At 42.9% G+C, this 18,834-nt stretch overlaps 1 protein-coding gene across 2 annotated transcripts in view; it reads right to left on the reverse strand.

The window, feature by feature from the left end:
* Window positions 1-1,398: 1,398 nt before the first annotated feature.
* RAMP1 (receptor activity modifying protein 1) overlaps window positions 1,399-18,834 on the reverse strand; it is a 187,550-nt gene continuing 170,114 nt past the window's right edge. Inside the window, exons 3-4 of one of the 2 annotated variants that reach the window (XM_029606421.1) lie at window positions 5,809-5,852; window positions 4,447-4,581 (exon numbers count right to left, since the gene is read on the reverse strand). In XM_029606421.1, coding sequence (XP_029462281.1) covers window positions 5,810-5,852 — 43 coding nt within the window. In that variant the 3' untranslated portion in view covers window positions 4,447-4,581; window position 5,809. Of the gene's footprint in view, window positions 4,582-5,808; window positions 5,853-18,834 lie in introns of both variants that reach the window. The other variant, XM_029606420.1, reaches the window with a different exon arrangement.

Consider the following 18,834-nt stretch of genomic DNA (forward strand, 5'->3'; position numbering starts at 1 on the left):
ACTATTTAACAATGCAGCTAACATGTTTTGATGTTGTGTTGACCTACAATGTGAATATCCCATGTTCTGATGTTGTGTTGGCCAATAATGTGAATGTTGCTTTTGTAAACCATTGTGATCTTCTTTTGGACTGACAGTATATTTATTTATTTATGCATTTTATAAATATCAAGTTCAATCTTCTTTCTGACAGTTCTCTCTAAATTTTGCAGCACTGATAAAAAAACAAAACATTGCTCCTCAAACCCAAATACAATACTCCCTGGGTTGGCAAATTTTTCTAATCTATCTACTAAACCTACTGATAGCTTTTTTTCTCTATAAACATGTACAGTTTACCTTTGCATTTTAATGTTGTAAACATAGCTGCCTCAATTAACAAAATGTTCCAGAATCCCACCACTCTTTATATAAAAACAAGCCGTTAAGCCCGTTAAAACGGGCTACATCCCTCTGTCTCTCACCTCCCCCTCATTCTCTCTCCCCCACCTCCCTCATTCTCTCTCCCCTACCTCCCTCCCACCCACTCACCCACTCCTCCCCAGCCTCCCTCTCCTCTCACTCAGTCCCTCCCTCCCACTCAGTCTCACTCACTCCCTCCCCCTCTCTCCCTCACTCCCTCCCCCTCTCTCCCTCACACTCAGTCCCACTCACTCTCCCTCAGTCCCACTCCCTCTCTCCCTCAGTCCCACTCACTCCCCCTCACTCCGTCCCTCCCCCTCACTCCGTCCCTCCCCCTCACTCCCTCCCACTCTCTCTCTTCGTCCCTCCCACTTAGTCCGTCCCTCCCTCCCTCTCTCTCTCTCCTCCCTCCCTCGCTACTGGCCGCTGCCGCTACCACCGCCGCCCGCTACCGCCGCCACTGCCTGCCGCCCGCTACCGCCGCCCGCTACCGCTACCGCCACCGCCGCCGCTGCCGCCCGCTACCGCCGCCGCTACCGCCCGCTACCGCTGCCCGCTGCCGCTGCTACCACCGCTGCCGCCATGTTTTTTGGTTTTTTTTGACGCTGCCTAAGACTGACGTGCTCGCCCGCACATGCGCAGTAGAGCTGCTCTCTACTGCGCATTTGCGGGCACGTCGGTCAAGCTTCATTTATCTAGTTAGATGTCCTTCCTTTGAAGAGGGTGAAATCTATTTCCCATTAGTCTTACAGATGGTACTGATTTTCCATGTTGCTCTTGGCATATAAAAATCACCTGAGAAATCCCTGAAAGATCCTTTGATGTATTTGTACAATGTAATTAAATCCCTTCTCAGGCATCTTTCTGGTTTAGATACTTGCTTCTTTTTCTGACTAAATTTCTTTCAGAATTTTAGGTTGATGTATCATACCTGCATTATCAAGTTGGCCTTGAGTATCTTAACCATTGTAAATGTAAGAATTATATGACAACAGCTCATTGCAAAGTAAACCATTTCCTTTATTAAACTCATTTGAGTCCAAAAGCATTCAACCCAAAGCTTACCGGCCATCAAAATGATACATGACAATATTTCTGTATACATACTGCACCTCATCCAATCTCTGGCAGTTGATTAGTTGCTACTTGTATAAATATTGGTCTTTTTGAAGCAATAAATTCATCATGAAAGTCTTTACAAAGAATCGGTACATTAAAGACTTAGAGATCAATATTAAGCAGACTTGTCCAGCTTAGATCTGGACTTAGCCGGACAAACCCAAGATTTGGAATTTGCTGCCCCTCGCAGCAGATAACTTTTAGCTGAGTAAGTTATTCTCTAGCTAAAATTTTATCTGGATTAAAAAAAAAAAAAAAAAAGCTGTTGTAGAGACATTCTGGGACTGGAGGTTAAACTTAGCAGGCTGGCACTGAGCTTAGCCAGGTAAGTCTGGTTATGGTGGAGACCAAATCTAAAGTTATCCAGGTAAACTTACCCAGATGAATTTAAAACTAACTGGGTATATTGTTCAGCAGGACTTGATTCCTGCTGAATAATATCTCAGCTAAAGTTACCCAAGTAACTTGCTGTTCACTGCACTACTGAATATGGACTTCTTAGAAACTTCTACTCAAAAGGATTTGTCTGGCTAAGAGGGTCATTTTCTATCACTTATCGCGTGTGATAAGCGGCTATCGCATGCGAAAAGTCCCTTTCTGGGGGCGGAGTCAGGGCAGCGAGGGGAGGATTCGGAGCAGCGAGGAGGCGGACGCTGCGATGTCTTCGCTGGCAGCGATAAGGTAAGCACCGTTATCGTCGCCAGTAAGAACATAAGAAAATGCCATACTGGGTCAGACCAAGGGGTCCATCAAGCCCAGCATCCTGTTTCCAACAGTGGCCAATCCAGGCCATAAGAACCAGTAGCACACCCAATAGCGCCACCTTTCACGGTGGCGCTATTGGATGCAAAAGCCGGCAGCGAAAACACCGTGGTGGTGCGAAGGCTGGCGGCTTTCGCAGTCCCACCCCCTGTTTTCGCTGGATTCACCATTCTGCGTTAGAATGGCGAATCCAGGCCTAAGTTTGGGACTTAGCTGGACAAACCCCGAGCTTTCAATTTTCCATTCCATTGAACGGATAAGTGCAAGCCAAGTAAGTCATTACTAGCTTAAAGTTACTAGAACAGAAAAGAGGCAGTGTAGGGATGTTCTGAGCAGGTCTGAAATTTAGCCAGGCTGTTCTGGATACATCTGATCATAGCAGAAGGCAGGTCTAAAGTGAGAGGATTAAACTACCCAGCATATTTGAACTGGGCATATTCAGTGGGACTTAACCGATTAAATTTCCCGTTGAATAACACAGGCAAAGTTAGCCCCTTAAGCTTACTCAGCTAACCTGCCACTCTCTGTATGTCTCAGTATTGATCTCTTAACAGTACAATTTTCAAAGCAAGTTAAGTGGGTGAAATTACCTGTGTTAATGTGTCTGAAAATTGCACATTCTTAATGTGGCTAAAAGTCAGCACATTGTTCTATAACACTCTGACTGGTAACTGCATTGAGAGGAGGTATTCCCACAGGCATGTTTAGGTCGAGGAAGGAAAAGTATATGTGTAGATGACTTTTTCAACTCCATGTGTGTACTTTTCCAGCAAAGTTCTATCCTCACAAAAAGCTGGAGTGAGTATCCACATGTGCTTTATACATAAGGCAATTTTCGAAATGAAAGTACATGTATAGTTTCTTTTTGAAAGTTGGTGCAAAGACCACAGGTAAAAAGTATGTTTGGACTTTGCACCAATGTGAGTAGTTTGAAAATTTCACCTTACGATCTATTAGTGTGCTATCTTTTTATACAGTTATTCCCACTTGAATGTATTTTTGATATATGCATATTTAAATTTAATAAGAAGATATTCAGGGATAAATAATCAAAAGTAGGCAACTGGTGCAAACTCCACAGGTGTTTTTTAACTACAGGGTTTGCACCAATAATCAAAGCAAAATTACAAAGGTGTTTTTTTGTTTTTTTTTTGCATTGATTATTTCCTAAAGAAAAATTATTTGCAGAGATGTATATCAGCTTTCTCTGAAGGTAGTTTTTCGGCCTAGAACTATGTGTGTTCCATTCTCTGGCCTCCTCCCACCTCTTGGAACGATTCCACAATATGTGGATAAAAGTATAAATGTTACTGGACAATGCACAGACATTTACCCACATAGAGGGTGGGCAATAATTAAAGAGCTCATTTTCTCGGGCAAAATACAGTTTTACCTGCCAAAATGCCTTGGATTATTGTCCTCCCTCTTTCACAACTTTCCTATATCGCTTAATGTATTTTATTTCAGTTTTGTTCACAAATGCTGGTGAACCTGGGCCTACAACTTCCAATTAAAACCACATTTAGCATTAATGCTGTGACTAATTACTTACAATTTATTGTTCTTAAAATGTTCTTCCAGGTCTTTTCAGAGTATGATAGATTGCAAAGAAAAACTGAAAAAAAATTCACAGAATCCTATCATATAATTAAACACAGATAAAAGCTCAATATATTCTGGATATATCCAATTTCAGATTTATGCATATTTTTTCAGTGTCACCACCATGTGCAGACAAGAGGAGTCCACTTCATTTGCAGCTTGAGAGCTTTGTCTTGTCTAAGTTGTCTCCTCTTCCATGTTTTCAAAAACAAAAGAATGCAGGTGTGTTCCTCTGACCGCTTAATAGCAAATTTTTGTTTGTCTCAGGTGCCTCTATTAGCATTTGCTTTTGAATTTCTCCATCATAGATTATGGCAGCTGCATTGTTTGTCAGAACTGGCTGGTTCCTCTTGCCCTGAATCGTTCAGCAAAGGCTTAGGTCTAGAGTCAATAGGAAGGCCTGGACAGTTAAACTTTCTTCAAGCCTAGTATGGTGGCATTTATACAATCCCTTCATTCCGTTTGCTTCTCCACACCACCAAAGCTGTCATGAGCAAGGTCACCAGGATAGGGATCACAATAAAGGGGCACAAGATGTTGTAGGGAGGATCCCTAAGAGATCGCCCAGTAAGGGCGCAATTTTTGAAGTAATGTTTATGAATGGCCACGAAAAACTCATCCACCACCTGGTTTGGCCAATACCACTCCAGTTTCTCAGCAATCAGGAGGGTGCAGTTGGTTAGTTCACCATATGAGCTGCAAATGAACAAAGAGGAATTGTTAGAACAATAGCTGACACTTAGCAAATGTCCTGTCATTATTTTCTTGTCTTGCACATTGAGAAAGGTGGGAATGATAACTGATACAATAAATAGGACATGAGGTAAAGAACCTTTTAGCTTTTAGACTAATGGTTCAGTTTCAATGCAATTGATAATGTCAAAAATTCCTGATTCTGAAATCTGTTTTGTAGACTCTATTAATGAATTAGCAGCTATAGTCCTTGTCCTAGCTATCGTCATCAGACATAATTAGTCTTTGCTAAAGGTTACAGGAAGCTAAGACATCTGACCCCAAGGAGGCAGGTGAAGAGGGAAAATCATCAGCCCAGAAACTCAATATTGTGGCTCGGTACTTCAGCTGAGTCATAGACAAAAGGTGAGATGTTGTCAAAAAATGCAAGTGATGGATTTGGATCTCATTGTTTAGTGTGAGAATGTGACTATGTTTGGTAGGTAAGGTTGTGCATTTGTTTTTAAATGAAAAGAACAACTCAAAACAGTCATGAATTGTTTAAAAACAAAGGGCCAGATTTTAAAAACCTTATGCGTGCCAGGCCTATTTTCAAAAGTCCGGCCCCGCGCTTAAAGCCCCGGGATGCATGTAAGTCCCAGGGCCTCAGGAAAGGGGCAGGGAGGGGGCGGGGTGGGGCGTGGCTAGAGGACAATGTTCTCTCAACCTAGCTTGATGGACTCTCTACCTGGGTAACAACAAGCTAGGTGGAGAGAACATTGCACAAATCTCATCTTGGAGTGAGTTTCCTCACTCCGTAGGTCATCAAATCTTCACAAGAGACCACTGTTCTGTTCGTACGTCTCATGTTGAATGTGAAAGTGGCCCCTAACCCCTACACTAATATTTAACCCTCACCTCGAGTTACTAGGTGGGCCTCCCATAGGGATACAAATACCTGTCTAGGGACACATGCTTATTAGCATAAGGTGCACCCCCTTTTGGGTATTGAATGTGATATTGGAAAATGAGGCCCTAAGGGTCATTAGGTGACCAGAAATGTAAGCAACACATCTTTATAAGAAGGAAAAAAAGAAAATGCATCACGGGATAAAATGAAGTGTGTTGCTGCCATCAACAGCCAAATAAAAATTCCATCCGATTTCAAGAGTGCTGAGATGATTCCTACTTGAGCTAGTTATTGCTTTCAAACACTTATCTAAAAAAAACAGGTAACTTCAGCCTTTATACCTCAGAATATGTTCACCTTATTCTTAAATTTCTGTTGAAGATACCTTATAAAGAAGAGGAAAATGGGAATTAAGGTTCAGCAGTGACAACAGTGAACAAGTATCTGAGTTCAAGTCTGCATTCTGCTAGTAACTGAAATCTTGACTTAAAAATGTCAACTCCCAGTGTTTCATTCAAATTTGGCAAGAACAACATATATTGGGCTCTCTCTTTCTAATAATGTTAGGAATTATTATGACGGGCATGGAGAATAGTGGGGAATTTCACTATACCTTTGTATTGCTTCCATGTTGCAACCCAAATGTGCGCAGTTCTGGTTCCCACATCTCAAAAAAGTGGAATTAAAAAGGCACAGAGAAGGGTGATCAAAACGATAACATAGATAGAGCAGCTGCCTCCCCCAAAAGAAAAAAATAAATAAATGGGGACAATGTAGCCATGCAGCAACAACCCTGCCCCTCCCCCAAGATCCAACATTAAAGATTAGAGTCCTGGGCCCCCAAAGTTCAAAGCCAAAAGAAGAGAATTCCGGGCCATGGTCCCCCTTCCGGCACTCTTCTCCCCCCCCCCCCCCCCAAACCTTAAAATAAAGTTGTGGGTCCCGCGCCTGTGCTGGGGTGCACCCTCGACCTCGGCCCGATCTTAATGTGTAGAAGCTGTCCAGGCAGATCAGGCAACAACGCTGCCAGCTAAATCCTCCACTCCAAAAGTGACTATAAATACTGTGTGGTTTTGAAGTACTTTAATATCTAGTTTGGATGTAATGCACTCTGAGCTTTGGTCGATTCTCTTTCATCCTTTGAACTTTGATGTTATTTAGGAGCCAATAATCAAACTGCCTGTATTTCTACAAACCCTACATGTAGTTTTTACCCATGAGGTTTGCTGAAAATCATAGCAAAACTAGGCAGGTACTTTTGCTTTGATTGTAGCCCCACAGAGATGAACCTGCACACATTTGCAGCTGTTTTTAGTGCAGATGCTTTTTCAAGGCAAAGCCACCCAAGTAAGTGCCTCCCTTAACTAAATTCCGTCCTTGGAAAACCTACAAATATGCTCAATTAAAGATATTCATGTTGCTGACATTTGCGGCTACTTTTACCCATGTGGAGTATGAGTAATAATCAAAAAGCTTATTTAAATGGGTAAAACAGCATTTTTCTCATAGAAATGGCTATATCTGGCTAACTTAACTAGCTGCTCTGCGGCTGAATATCAACCTCTAAATATCTCTGCAAGTATTTCATTTACATTTATGGTTAATTGAATGTCATATTATGAAGCACAGTTATTGAGATTTAAATACCATGAAAGTGATATATCCTAGTACAGTGCAATTAGTTTCTAATTATAAAACGGAAACATGTGATTAAACTGGTAATGGAATGTCTCTAGGTATCCATTGTTTTGAAGAACTCTCATACACAGGCTATAATCATGCATGCAAACAGAATAAACTTTAATTCATGTTTTCTTTGAGAAAATAAATGTAAAAATGACTTTGTAAAGGAATCTTTACAGAGGTTCTCTGTTAAAAGGCAATTCAGGCTCAAATCATTGAGAGTATAACAAAGATATATCTACATGTTATGTCCAAATTGGTTTGTTTTGCACAAACCTTGACAAGCATGAACCTTACTCCTAAGCCAGAATATGTTGATAAGGAGCCCTTTGCTCTTACAGGTGAATTGGGTGGAGGGATCACACTCAGACCCAGGGCTAAGTCCCGGTCCAGGGCATGGATTCCCTATGGGATGAACCTCCAAGGCCCAAGGCATAGCAGAAAGTTTCTCTCTCACCCTCGATCTCGCCCATGGATGTACTCACAGTTGCTGCCTTCTATATACAGTCTGTGTCTGTACCCCAAAAATGCACTGGACACTTGAGTGAGGTGTTGGAAATCAAGCTTTACTGTAACAAATTATAAAGTTAATCCGGTCTCGGCGCGCGTGGATTTACGTCTCCCTCCGGGAGGCGTAAATCCATGGATAAAGGTAGGGGGGGGTTTAGATAGGGCCGGGGGGGGGGTGGGTTAAGTAGAGGAAGGGAGGGGAAGGTGAGGGGAGGGCGAAAGAGAGCGTTCCCTCCGAGGCCGCTCCGATTTTAGAGTGGCCTCGGAGGGAACTGAGGCAGGCTGCGCGGCTCGGCGCGCGCCGGCTGCCCAAAATTGGCAGCCTTGTGCGCGCCGATCCAGGATTTTAGAAGATACGCGCGGCTACGCTTGTATCTTATAAAATCCAGCGTACTTTTGTTTGCGCCTGCTGCGCAAACAAAAGTACGCGATCGCGCAGTTTTTCAAAATCTACCCCACATGTTAAATGTACTTTACCCATGTAAGTGGGCTATTGAAAATTGCTACAATATGCCATAGAATTGTCCTTAGAATATTCACATGTAAGGGCACTTTATGCGTGTCAATGGCTTTTAAAAATTTCTACGATAGTATGTTACATTTACGTGTGAAACTCCCTTTAAAATTACTTCCATAGACTTTAAACACAAATCCAGGTCCAAATTTGTTCTCAGTCCTGCATCGCTAAGTGAGTGTCTTTCAAGATGGCAGGCTCAAGGAAAACCTTCTCCTTCCAGGTGGTATAGCCAGGTTCCTAGTAGGGTACCAGGGTCTCCTGTTCCCCTCTGCTGTTAACTTTCAGCTAGAAAAGCCCAGATGAAATCCTCTCTCCTTCTCCCAGGCAGGAATGGTGGCAAATGTCCTTCCAATACAAAAGCAAGAAACTTCTGTCCTACATGGCTGTAGGATGGGAGCTAGAAAAGTCTAGCTGCATTGTACAAGTCAACTCCTTTTCATCACTTATAAGGTCAAAATTTCTTTAATGAGGTCAATTTTACAATGGACACTTCTGAATGTGTCTAACACCCCCCAACCCACCTCCCGAAAACTCACCCCAAATAAAAGTGCCTCCTTACAATGGTCCATACATAGAGTATCAGGATGAGCCCTATAGAGGTGCTCTCTCTCTCATTCAGATTCCTGCGTGTAGGTTATAAAATAGTGCATATTTTTACGTGCATTTATGGGGCACACGCGTCCCCTTTTAAAATCTGCCTTTTAGTGAGGAGCCGCAGCATGAAGACTCTTGTATGTAAGAGGGACTTGAACTATGTGTGTAAATAAGGAGCCACTGTAGTGACTTGAGAATAGGGGTTAAATGGGAGTAGCGATTTTGGTGAAAGATAGTTTGCACAGCTGAATTTGTATAGACAGCAGAGAAAGATGGTTCACTGGGAAACATGTAAAGAGCAGGTTGCAGTAGTGAATGCAAGAGGTGATGAGAGAGAGGATAAGAATTCTGGTAGTGTGTTCAGCAAGGAAGGAGAGAGGATTTCATCTGGGCTTGCCCATAGATTTTGGTGACATTATAGAGACAGATGACACATTTAGCAGAGTTTGGATACGTGTAGAGAACGAAGCAGAGTCTTAAGTTGACCCCCGAGGTTATGGACTGAGGGGATTGAGAGAATGACAGTATTATCTACACAAATAGAGAAAGGGGAAGTGGGAAATTTAATTTAACTCACCTTGAGCTCAGATTTGGAAAGGCGGGTAATAAAATCCAAATTTTAAAAAAATGAGAATTAACCTTTGCTGGCATCCTAAGTTTATCCTTCTACCTTTGCTCTGTTCAGATTTTTCAAAATGGAATTGGGTTGAACTTTCTAGCTACAAACATAGAAACACGAAGAGATCATCAATTCCCATGAGGCACCAAACTATATGTAAATAAGAAAAAGAACAAAATATCATTCTAAATGTTTCTGAATGCTCCCAGTTGTGTCATATAGTGCATTGCAAATCAGCTCTTCCCACACATACATTCCTGCTGTCAAGTGACAGAGCACAAACTTGCCACTGCTGGTTTGAGTGGGAAAGAATTTTTCATGTTGATTTAAAGATGCATTTCTTTCTCCAGTAAATTGTGCTAAGGATTTTCGGGCACAAAGTCAACATGCGCAAGACTTGGAGTGCATGAACTGGAGCAGTATGTCAATGATAAAATAAACCAATAGCATATTGAACATTTGAAAAAGAAATACTTAATGATGTTGTGAACGAAGGGTAGCTGGAGAGGGGGTGTTGTAGACACCATCTTCTGGAGTGGAGGACTGGAACAGAGTGTAGATGGTCCGGTGAGGCTGGAGCACTGGATCAATCTGCAAGCTGGGCTGGAGCACTGGAACTGAGTGCTAGTAAGGTTGGAACTGGAACCACAGGAACAGAGTGAAGGTAAGCATGGAGCCGGATGCAGGTATATGTGGAACTGGAACGCTGGAATAGTGCAAGCAAGCATAGAAGTGGGACTCGGGAAGACAGAAAAAAAGAGGGCAAGGACTAAACAGAACACGGAACAGAGTGCCCAAAGGCAGCGTAGGCAAGGAAGGCCTCAGGGGGCAAGGCAGAGAGAAGCCTAGAAGCAGGGAGAGACCAGGGACTCTCAGGGGTAGGCCAAGGGCAGGCTAACAGGCCAGAGCAAGGCTTGAAACAGAAGGCCAGATGGCCACAAGACCCATGTAAGCTGGGAATAGAAGGCCCAGATGCCGGAGAATAGGGAAAAACAAGGCTGGAGTCAGAAGGCCTGGAGGCCACAAGACAAAGCTAGGGATGGCTTGAGAAAGCCACAAGGCAGAGAGGGCTAGAGCAGGGAGCCAAGAAGGACTCCATGCCGAGTTAAGTAGGGCTGGAGTCTGAGTGTGGTACAGGCAGGAGAGAAGGGGTTGGTAAGCCAGGGGAATGAACTCCTGAGGTCTCCTACTGGCTTTGAGGAAGGATCACAGCCTGAGGACAGGAGCCAGCGAATGCTGGAGAACAGTTCAGAGCCAGGCTCAGTGGGGTCCTCTGGTGGAGAGGAGGCCACACAGTGGCCAGAATCAGAACAGTACCCCTCTCCCACATTTAAGACCCCTTCCTCCTGGGTCCCATCTTTTTAGGGGGTACTGGTTGAAGGAATTTGCTGCAGGCTGGCCTGCGCAGATTTCTCTTGTTGAGAGGACTTGCTGAAAGCAGGTACCTCCTGCTGGATTAGGTTGCTTGGACCCCCTTTTGGGCAGCATAACTGGTTTGGGCTCCCCCTGGAGCTGGGTAGCAGACTTTGATGCCTCCTGGAGTAGGAAGACTGACTTGAGCTCCCCTCAGAGCTGCTGGAGAAGTGTGGAACAGGTTCCCCTTTTTGGTTGGGAATGTTTTGGGCAGACGCCCCCTTCTGGGCTGGCAGGCAGAAGTAGAGTGCCTCCTGCTGGACAAGGTTGCTGAGGCCTCCTGGAGCTGCAGGACTGGCTGGGGTATTGTGTCTGACATGGACCCCTCCTGGGGTATCGTGGCTGAGCAGATGCCCCTTTCTGGATGGGTAGGCTGGGAGCAGTAGCTTGCTGCTGGTAGAACTAGCTGAGTGCAGGCGCCTCTTGCCAGTCGTGAGGACTGTGTGCAGGCGCCTCCTGCTGATCTTGCTGGCTGGGTGCAGGCGCCTTCAGGAGCTGCTAGGGCTAGAGAACTGAAAATTCTGGTATGAACAGCCTGGAACGACTGAAATGGGAGCCCTCTGCAGTAAGACATCTGAACAGGTCTGCACATTTAAGAATGGCTCCGCAGGTCTTTGCAAGGGTCTTCTGCTGCATACGGACTGCATCAGGAGCCTGGGCTCAACAGAAGACAAAGCTTGGACTGATGAGGTAGTGGTAAAGGGACCTGGAGTCAGTGTAGCTGATTTGGCGTTGGTCTCAAAGCTTTGATGATCCTGAAAGGGGGCAAAACAAGTAGTTTTGTTTTTGTTTTTGTTTTTTTTTTTAAAAGTATGTGCAGTCTTCCTGCGAACTAGGGCAGATTTCCTACCCAGCTCAGAGTGGGTGGTAGCTGCAAGCTGGCTGGAATGAGCTATTTGTTCTAAAGCACCTGATGGGAGGCAAGAATCACAGATTGGATTAATTAGCTCCCTCTGAGCTAGGACATCTGCAGAAGGAAACAGCTGAAGCATTCAAAGCAGTTTTTTTCAGGTAAGACCTGTCTTAGCTGGAAGAGCTCCTGCAGATTTTAAGTGCTCTCTGGTCCCCTGTCAGGTAATGTGCAATCACTCCCTCTCCCACCCCATATTGTTGCTGAGCCCTGCTACCCTTCCCTTTCCCATTGGCTCCTGGCTTGGATTTAAATCAAATAAAAAATGGGAAGCTATTATTTCATAAAGCACATTTGCTCTGTAGTCCAATTTGAAGAAAATTGTTTTGTTATATTTTATTATATTTTATTTTTTATTTTTAAATTTTAAATTTTGTTTTGTATTTAACTGTGACTTAGAAGTTAAATAGAGACGTCTCAATATGCATTGCTTGACATGATGTCATCTAAAGATGGAGAAGGAACTGCATCAGCAAGCCTGACGGCGTCTCTCAGAAAAGTATAAAGAGCGCCCGGACTTCTCAATCATTTGCAGTCATTTTTAAATGTTTATAACCAGCCTTGCTAGCTTCAAAACGATGCAGCAACTTCATTTACAAGAGGCGGAGTAACAAACTTAAAACACGGCTCTACTGCGGCCGAAGTAGAGCCGTGTTTCAAGTTTGTTACTGGTATGTTACAATTCTGTCTTCTTGAATTTATGCAGGAGACCGGATGGTCCCGAAAATGAACAGTGACTGAAGACGTATGTGTAGAGGCTTGAATAGCACTAATATCTGCATTGTGCTTCTGACAAGACGGAATTGTATGAAAATATGATCTTAGGCTCCTGAAGAAGCTGTTTGTCAGCGAAACTTCGGCCGCAGTAGAGCCGTGTTTCAAGTTTGTTACTCCGCCTCTTGTAAATGAAGTTGCTGCATCGTTTTGAAGCTAGCAAGGCTGGTTATAAACATTTAAAAATGACTGCAAATGATTGAGAAGTCCGGGCGCTCTTTATACTTTTCTGAGAGACGCCGTCAGGCTTGCTGATGCAGTTCCTTCTCCATCTTTAGATGACATCATGTCAAGCAATGCATATTGAGACGTCTCTATTTAACTTCTAAGTCACAGTTAAATACAAAACAAAATTTAAAATTTAAAAATAAAAAATAATAAAATATAACAAAAAAAAATTTTTCAAATTGGACTACAGAGCAAATGTGCTTTATGAAATAATAGCTTCCCATTTTTGATTTGATTATTAGGTTTTTTGGGTTTGCTCAGCTCTTTTGGTGGTGTTTGGATTTAAATCAGCCAGGGAGCCCCATTGACTGCATGATTCCCCCACCCCCCCTCGAGCTGGCTGTAGCATGCCTGCCCAGTTCTAAGGCCCCCTGCCTCAATCGGCTGGGCATCCTTTAGCTGTGGAATTTAAAATTGTAGCTCCCACACAGATTAATGCCTTTTCTCCTGCCCCAAGTCCCGTGTCAGTATTAATGGGGTGGTTTAGTGCAGGCTGACTGAAGAGGGTTTTAAGGAGTCTGTGTTTCTTAACACTTCTCTGCTAGTGTTCTCCTTAACAGCCTGCAAATAAGCAAAGTTCATTCTCCTGGGCTGCGAACATCTCTGTGGATTGCAACAAGGGTTCAAAACTGTTCCTGAACTCTTGCCGCATGACTGAACTTAAGAACAAGTTCCACTGTAGGAGGTAATGGTATGGAATTCCCCTGGGTTCTTACAGAAGCTGGGCTTTTGTAAGTGCTGTGATAAATAGAGAGTTTCCCTGCTGCAGTGCTAGTAAGACTGGATTTTATAGAGACAAGAGCTGCAATCAGTGTTGGTGCATGCTTTCCCTCTGTAAGCAGACTTTGCTCCATTAACTTCAAGTTTTAAAATGTCAGTCCCTGGGGTAATCAAGGTTTTGCTTCTTGGCTCTGGTGCAGTCCTAGTTTTAGCACTGGAGAATTTGTTCCTTTTAATCTGACTTGGCTATGATCTGGGTAGAATTCTCCTTACTGGGGTACTCTGAGTGCTTGGGTGGGAAACTTTGGAAGCAGTCTGTACCCAGGTAGTTTGACGTTCGTTTTTCTCAAAACAAAGCCCTGCCTTGGAATGTGCTCTGGTACTTGCAGAGAATAGCTTAGCTGCCCCACAGATGGGGCAGGTCCTTTCTGGGGATAAAAGGCTGTGAATGCAGGGGCAATTCCACCAACCTGGGCAATGAGCTGTGCAACTTAAGCATTCATGGTACACAAAAGTGTTTTTCCTCCACACCTTGTGCAACCCCAAGAGTCATGCTTTAGATATTGGCAAGCAACACATTGCAGGTAATATGGATAGTTCAAAGTCTAGCAGGTATCACAGGTGAAATGTTGTTTCATAGCAGAGGTATTATTCCTCATCGGGCTGAAGCAATGCCCTGCCCCCACTCGCAGAAGCTGTGCCTGGCTTCAGCATCCTGTTGTGAATGAAGGGCAACTAAAGAGAGGGTATTGTAGATACCACCTTCTGGAGTGGCACAGGACTGGAACAGAGTGTAGATGGTCTGGTGAGGCTGGAGCACTGGAACAGGGGGCAGGCTGGTCTGGTATACTGGATCTGAGTGCTAGTAAGGGTGGAACTGGAACCACATGAACAGTGTGAAGATACGCATGGAGCTGGATGCAGGTATACGTGGAACTGGAACACTGGAGCAGACAGGGACTGAGTGCAAGCAAGCACAGAAGTGGAACTCTGGAGACAGGGACTAGAGCAAGACAGAACAAACCAGGACAAGGACTACACAGAACATGGAACACAGAGTGCCCAAAGGCAAGAAAGGCCCCAAGAGGCAAGGCAGAGAGAGGCCTAGAAGCAGGGAGAGACCTAGGAGGCGTAGGCCATGGGCAGGCCACAAAGCCAGAGCAAGGCTTGAAACAGAAGGCCCGCAGGCCACAGAGCAAGGCTTGGAACAGAAAGACAGCTGGCCATATGGAAAGATCAAGGCATACTAAGAACAGAAGGGCCAGGAGATAGGGTAAAGCAAGGCTGGAGTCAGAAAGCTCAGAGGCCACAAGATAAAGCTAGGAATGGCCAGAGCAGGGAACAAAGAAGGAGTCGATGCTAAAGCACTGAGGCATGCGAGACACAGAGTTAAGTAGGGCTGGAGTCTGGGTGTGGTACAGGCAGGAGAAAAGGGGTTGGTCAGCCAGGGCAATGAACTTGTGGAGGTCCTCTGGTGGCATGGAGGCAGAAGCACAGGCTGGAGAACAGTTAAATGAGAGCTGGAGAGCGATTAAATGAGAGAATCACAGAGTGGTTTCCTCACACATAGCAACCGCACATCACCACACATCAGGGCGTTCCCTTGATTGTTGGTAGTTAATGGTCTTCTCGGAAGGGAACAGAGGTCTGGTTTGTTTGGAGAACAGTTCAAAGCAGGGCTGAGTGGGGTCCTGTGGTGGAGAGGAGCCTGTGCAGCAGCCAGAATTGCAACAAATAATTCAATAATCAATAGCTATTGCTGGCAAAATATTGTTATTTTTATTTATTTTCTACAACAATAGAATACCACGTTTTGGGAAGATTTTGTATTTGCAGAGTGCTGTTGTGAGGACTGTGTGTGAAGAAAGGAGGCGGTGGTAAAAGAATACTTTAAAAGCAAATTTAGTGATTACTATTTTAAATAATTTTTCCCCCAAGATCTTCCTTCCAAGTCTTCAGCATTTTTGATCCACTGCATTCTGCACTTTGTTGTAGTACCTAATATTTTCTTTTTATTTATTTATGGTATTCTATATGTTGCTGAAGTGTTTAGCATTTGAGAAGAGAATTGAGGGTCTTGAAATCATCTGTGTATGTTGTCATTTTTGAGTCTTAAAATGTAGTACATTTCTGCACTCAGTTTTGGCTTCCCTGACAAAGTAGTAATGATAGCATGCACTGACCTAGGAAGGCAGGAAAGGAAAATAGCTGTCACCACAATGATGGCCCCTGCCAGCTAACCAGTGGTGCTGAGGGTGCACCTTGGAGGAGGATTTCCTCTAACCTGGGACTAACAAGTGGTTTCTGTGTCAACTGAGCAAGACCATCTGGAGAGGAGCATGGGCAGCAGAAAATACTGAAGGCACCAGGAGCAAAAAGAGAGAATAATTAGCAGTACAAAAGAAGCATGATGGGAGCCTGGGAGAAGGACTTTGAGTAATACTGATTTAGGGTTTATAGAGCAGCCAAAAAAGAAAAAATAAATTGTTTCTTATTAATTTATTTTAACATCATGTCAAAAAAATCGAACAGCGTCATTTTTCAAATCGCGTTAGGGCATTATTGCACACGTTAGGGTGTTATCGCGTATGATAAACAGTGCATCGCATATTGCGTATGCAAAATAGAAATTAGTGTTCAAGTAGGAGGAGTTTGGGCAGGGTTAATGGAAATTGGGGTCTGCTAGCTCTGCGTGCGATACAGTATCGCACATTATTGCGGTATTCATTGTTGGAAATAACTACACCTTCGTGCGCGTCTGAGTGCACCCATGTCTTCTAAATTTAATTCTGCTGTCATTCTATTTGTTATCATGCTCATATCTACCATTACTGGCCAAGGAAGATATGGCCTGTTAGGCCATAAACATGTACCATCCAGACTTCCATCTGCGCTTATTCACATCCCACTTACATTCACTGACAAACAGCAATCTATCACACCTTTCTTAACTCTTAATCTATCCCTGTTAAACATTAGATCCATATAAAGAAAAGCTCCCCTCATTCACGACCTTCTACATAATTTCTCAATTGATTGCCTTTGCATAACTGAATCATGGACTGCTATAGGAGACGAATCTCTTCTAAAACTTTGCTGTCGCAATTACTCCTTTCAACATCTTTCTCGAACCACTGGGCGTGGCGGGGATTTAGTTATCTTTCACAAACTGTCCTATTCATTCTTCCTTCTCCCTGTTGATCTACCACTCCCGTTCAAACTGATGTTACTTACATCTTCACACTTTGATCTCTGCTTCACTTATTGACCACCAGGACTTCTTAGTCATAACTCATCTGTATTACTAGAATACTTTGCCACTCTCCTACCCCATCCTCAGAAAACCATAGTTTTAGGCGACTTTAATATCCATGTTGATTCAATCCCGCTATCTGCCACAAATGATTATTTTTTGAACACTATGCATGCCCCCACCCATAAAGCCGGTCATACACTTGATCTATTATTCCTAAACCCTACAGTCTTCACCTATGACTCCCAGATCATGACCATTTCTCCCATTCCATGGTCTGACCATTACATTATAAATACCTCTATAAAAATCAACCATCTGACAAATATTAGCAATTCTACAACAATCCTAACAAACAAGTATAAACACATTGATCCAGAAATTTTTACCAACAGCTTTCTTCCATTAATAACACCTCCACTTCTAATCCTGACGAACTGGTAGATAACTGGAATAGTGCATTAGTTGACACCCTAGACAAAATAGCCCAATCACGTCTCATAAAAATAAAAAGAACAAAATCTGCACCATGGTTTATACATGCTCTACAAATTCATAAATGCAAACTCCGAGCTCTTGAAAGCAAATGGAAAAAACACAAAAGCGCAAATAGTCTAACCTCTTTCAATAGCGAACTTGCACTTTATTGCATAGTCGTCAATAACACTAAAAAAGCTTATTTTTCCAATTTACTCTTTCTAACAATAACACAAAAATCTTATTCAATATCATGAAATCCATTGTCAATTATAATAAAAGCATTACCTATCCCAATACTGATTCATCCATAGATCTAACCAATGTATTTGATCAATTTTTGACTCAAAAATTAACAAAATCACTTTGATTTTTCCAAGCTCCCTTCCAACTACAACATCTGCTCTACCATCGCAATCTTGGAACACTTTCAAGTTAATTGCCAGCACTGAAATTTTACAGATCATCTCAAAAATGAAACCATCATTCCATCCCAGTTCCCCATGCACCTCAAATCTATTCAAATCAATTAAAGATTCTATTTCCTTACCCATTGCCAATATTGTAAACTCTTCACTTACCACAGGTACCATTCCAGACTGCTTAAAAATTGCTGCAGTTAAACCTATTCCTAAAAAAACAACCAACAACCCTATCTTTGCTGATTTCCGTCCCATCTCTTCACTACCATTTCTTATAAAAATTACCGAATCTGTAGTTTTAAAAGAACTTACTTCTTTCCTAGATGAATACTCTCTCTTAGATCAGTACCAATTTGGGTTCAGGCCAAATTAAAGCACAGAAATGCTCCTAATCTTGAGTACTGACATCATCCATCGTGGCTTTGATTCAGGAACCCCATACATTTCTATATTCCTCGATCTCTCGGCAGCTTTCGATACCATAAATCATCAAATTCTGCTAACTCGTCTCTCCAACCTTGGAATTTGTGAAACAGTTTTCAGTTGGTTTCAATCATATCTAATAAACAGATTTCAACAAACCCTTGTCAACTGAACTTCCTCACTTCCTTTCCCTCTGAAAACAGGTATCTCTCAAGGATCCGCACTATCAGCTGCACTGTTCAATATATATCTCACCCCAATATGTCAATTACTCTCCACATTAGATGTAACCTATAGAATGTATGCTGATGACATTCAGTTTTACTTTCCCCACTAAACATACATGGAATGACACACTACAATTTCTGGAACTCTCTTTATCATCCGTCAAAAAATGGTTATTACATAACAAACTCAGTCTAAATTTATCCAAAACCGAAATACTTATCCTCGGAAACTCTCACTTTGACAATATTCCAACCTCCATTTGTATTGATAATTCCACCATCAATATTGCGTGTCCATATTATAGGACATTATACTGGTTTCAAAACTTAATTTCAACATACACATCAAAACTCTACTCAAATCATTCTTCTACAAGCTTCGCCTTCTAAGACACATTAAACCACTACTTGATCCAAACCACTTCCGAACAATTCTTCAAGTGCTAATCCTATCAGGCCTAGATTATTGCAATTCATTATATCTAGACCTTCCGCAATCCACTACTCGACCTCTTCAACAACTTCAAAATTCCACAGCTCGTCTCCTCACTAACAGCAGGCCTTATGATTAAATTTCTCGTTTTATTTATCGGCTAC

Source organism: Rhinatrema bivittatum, chromosome 6 (genome assembly GCF_901001135.1).
Source record: "Rhinatrema bivittatum chromosome 6, aRhiBiv1.1, whole genome shotgun sequence".
Classification (NCBI taxonomy): domain Eukaryota; kingdom Metazoa; phylum Chordata; class Amphibia; order Gymnophiona; family Rhinatrematidae; genus Rhinatrema; species Rhinatrema bivittatum.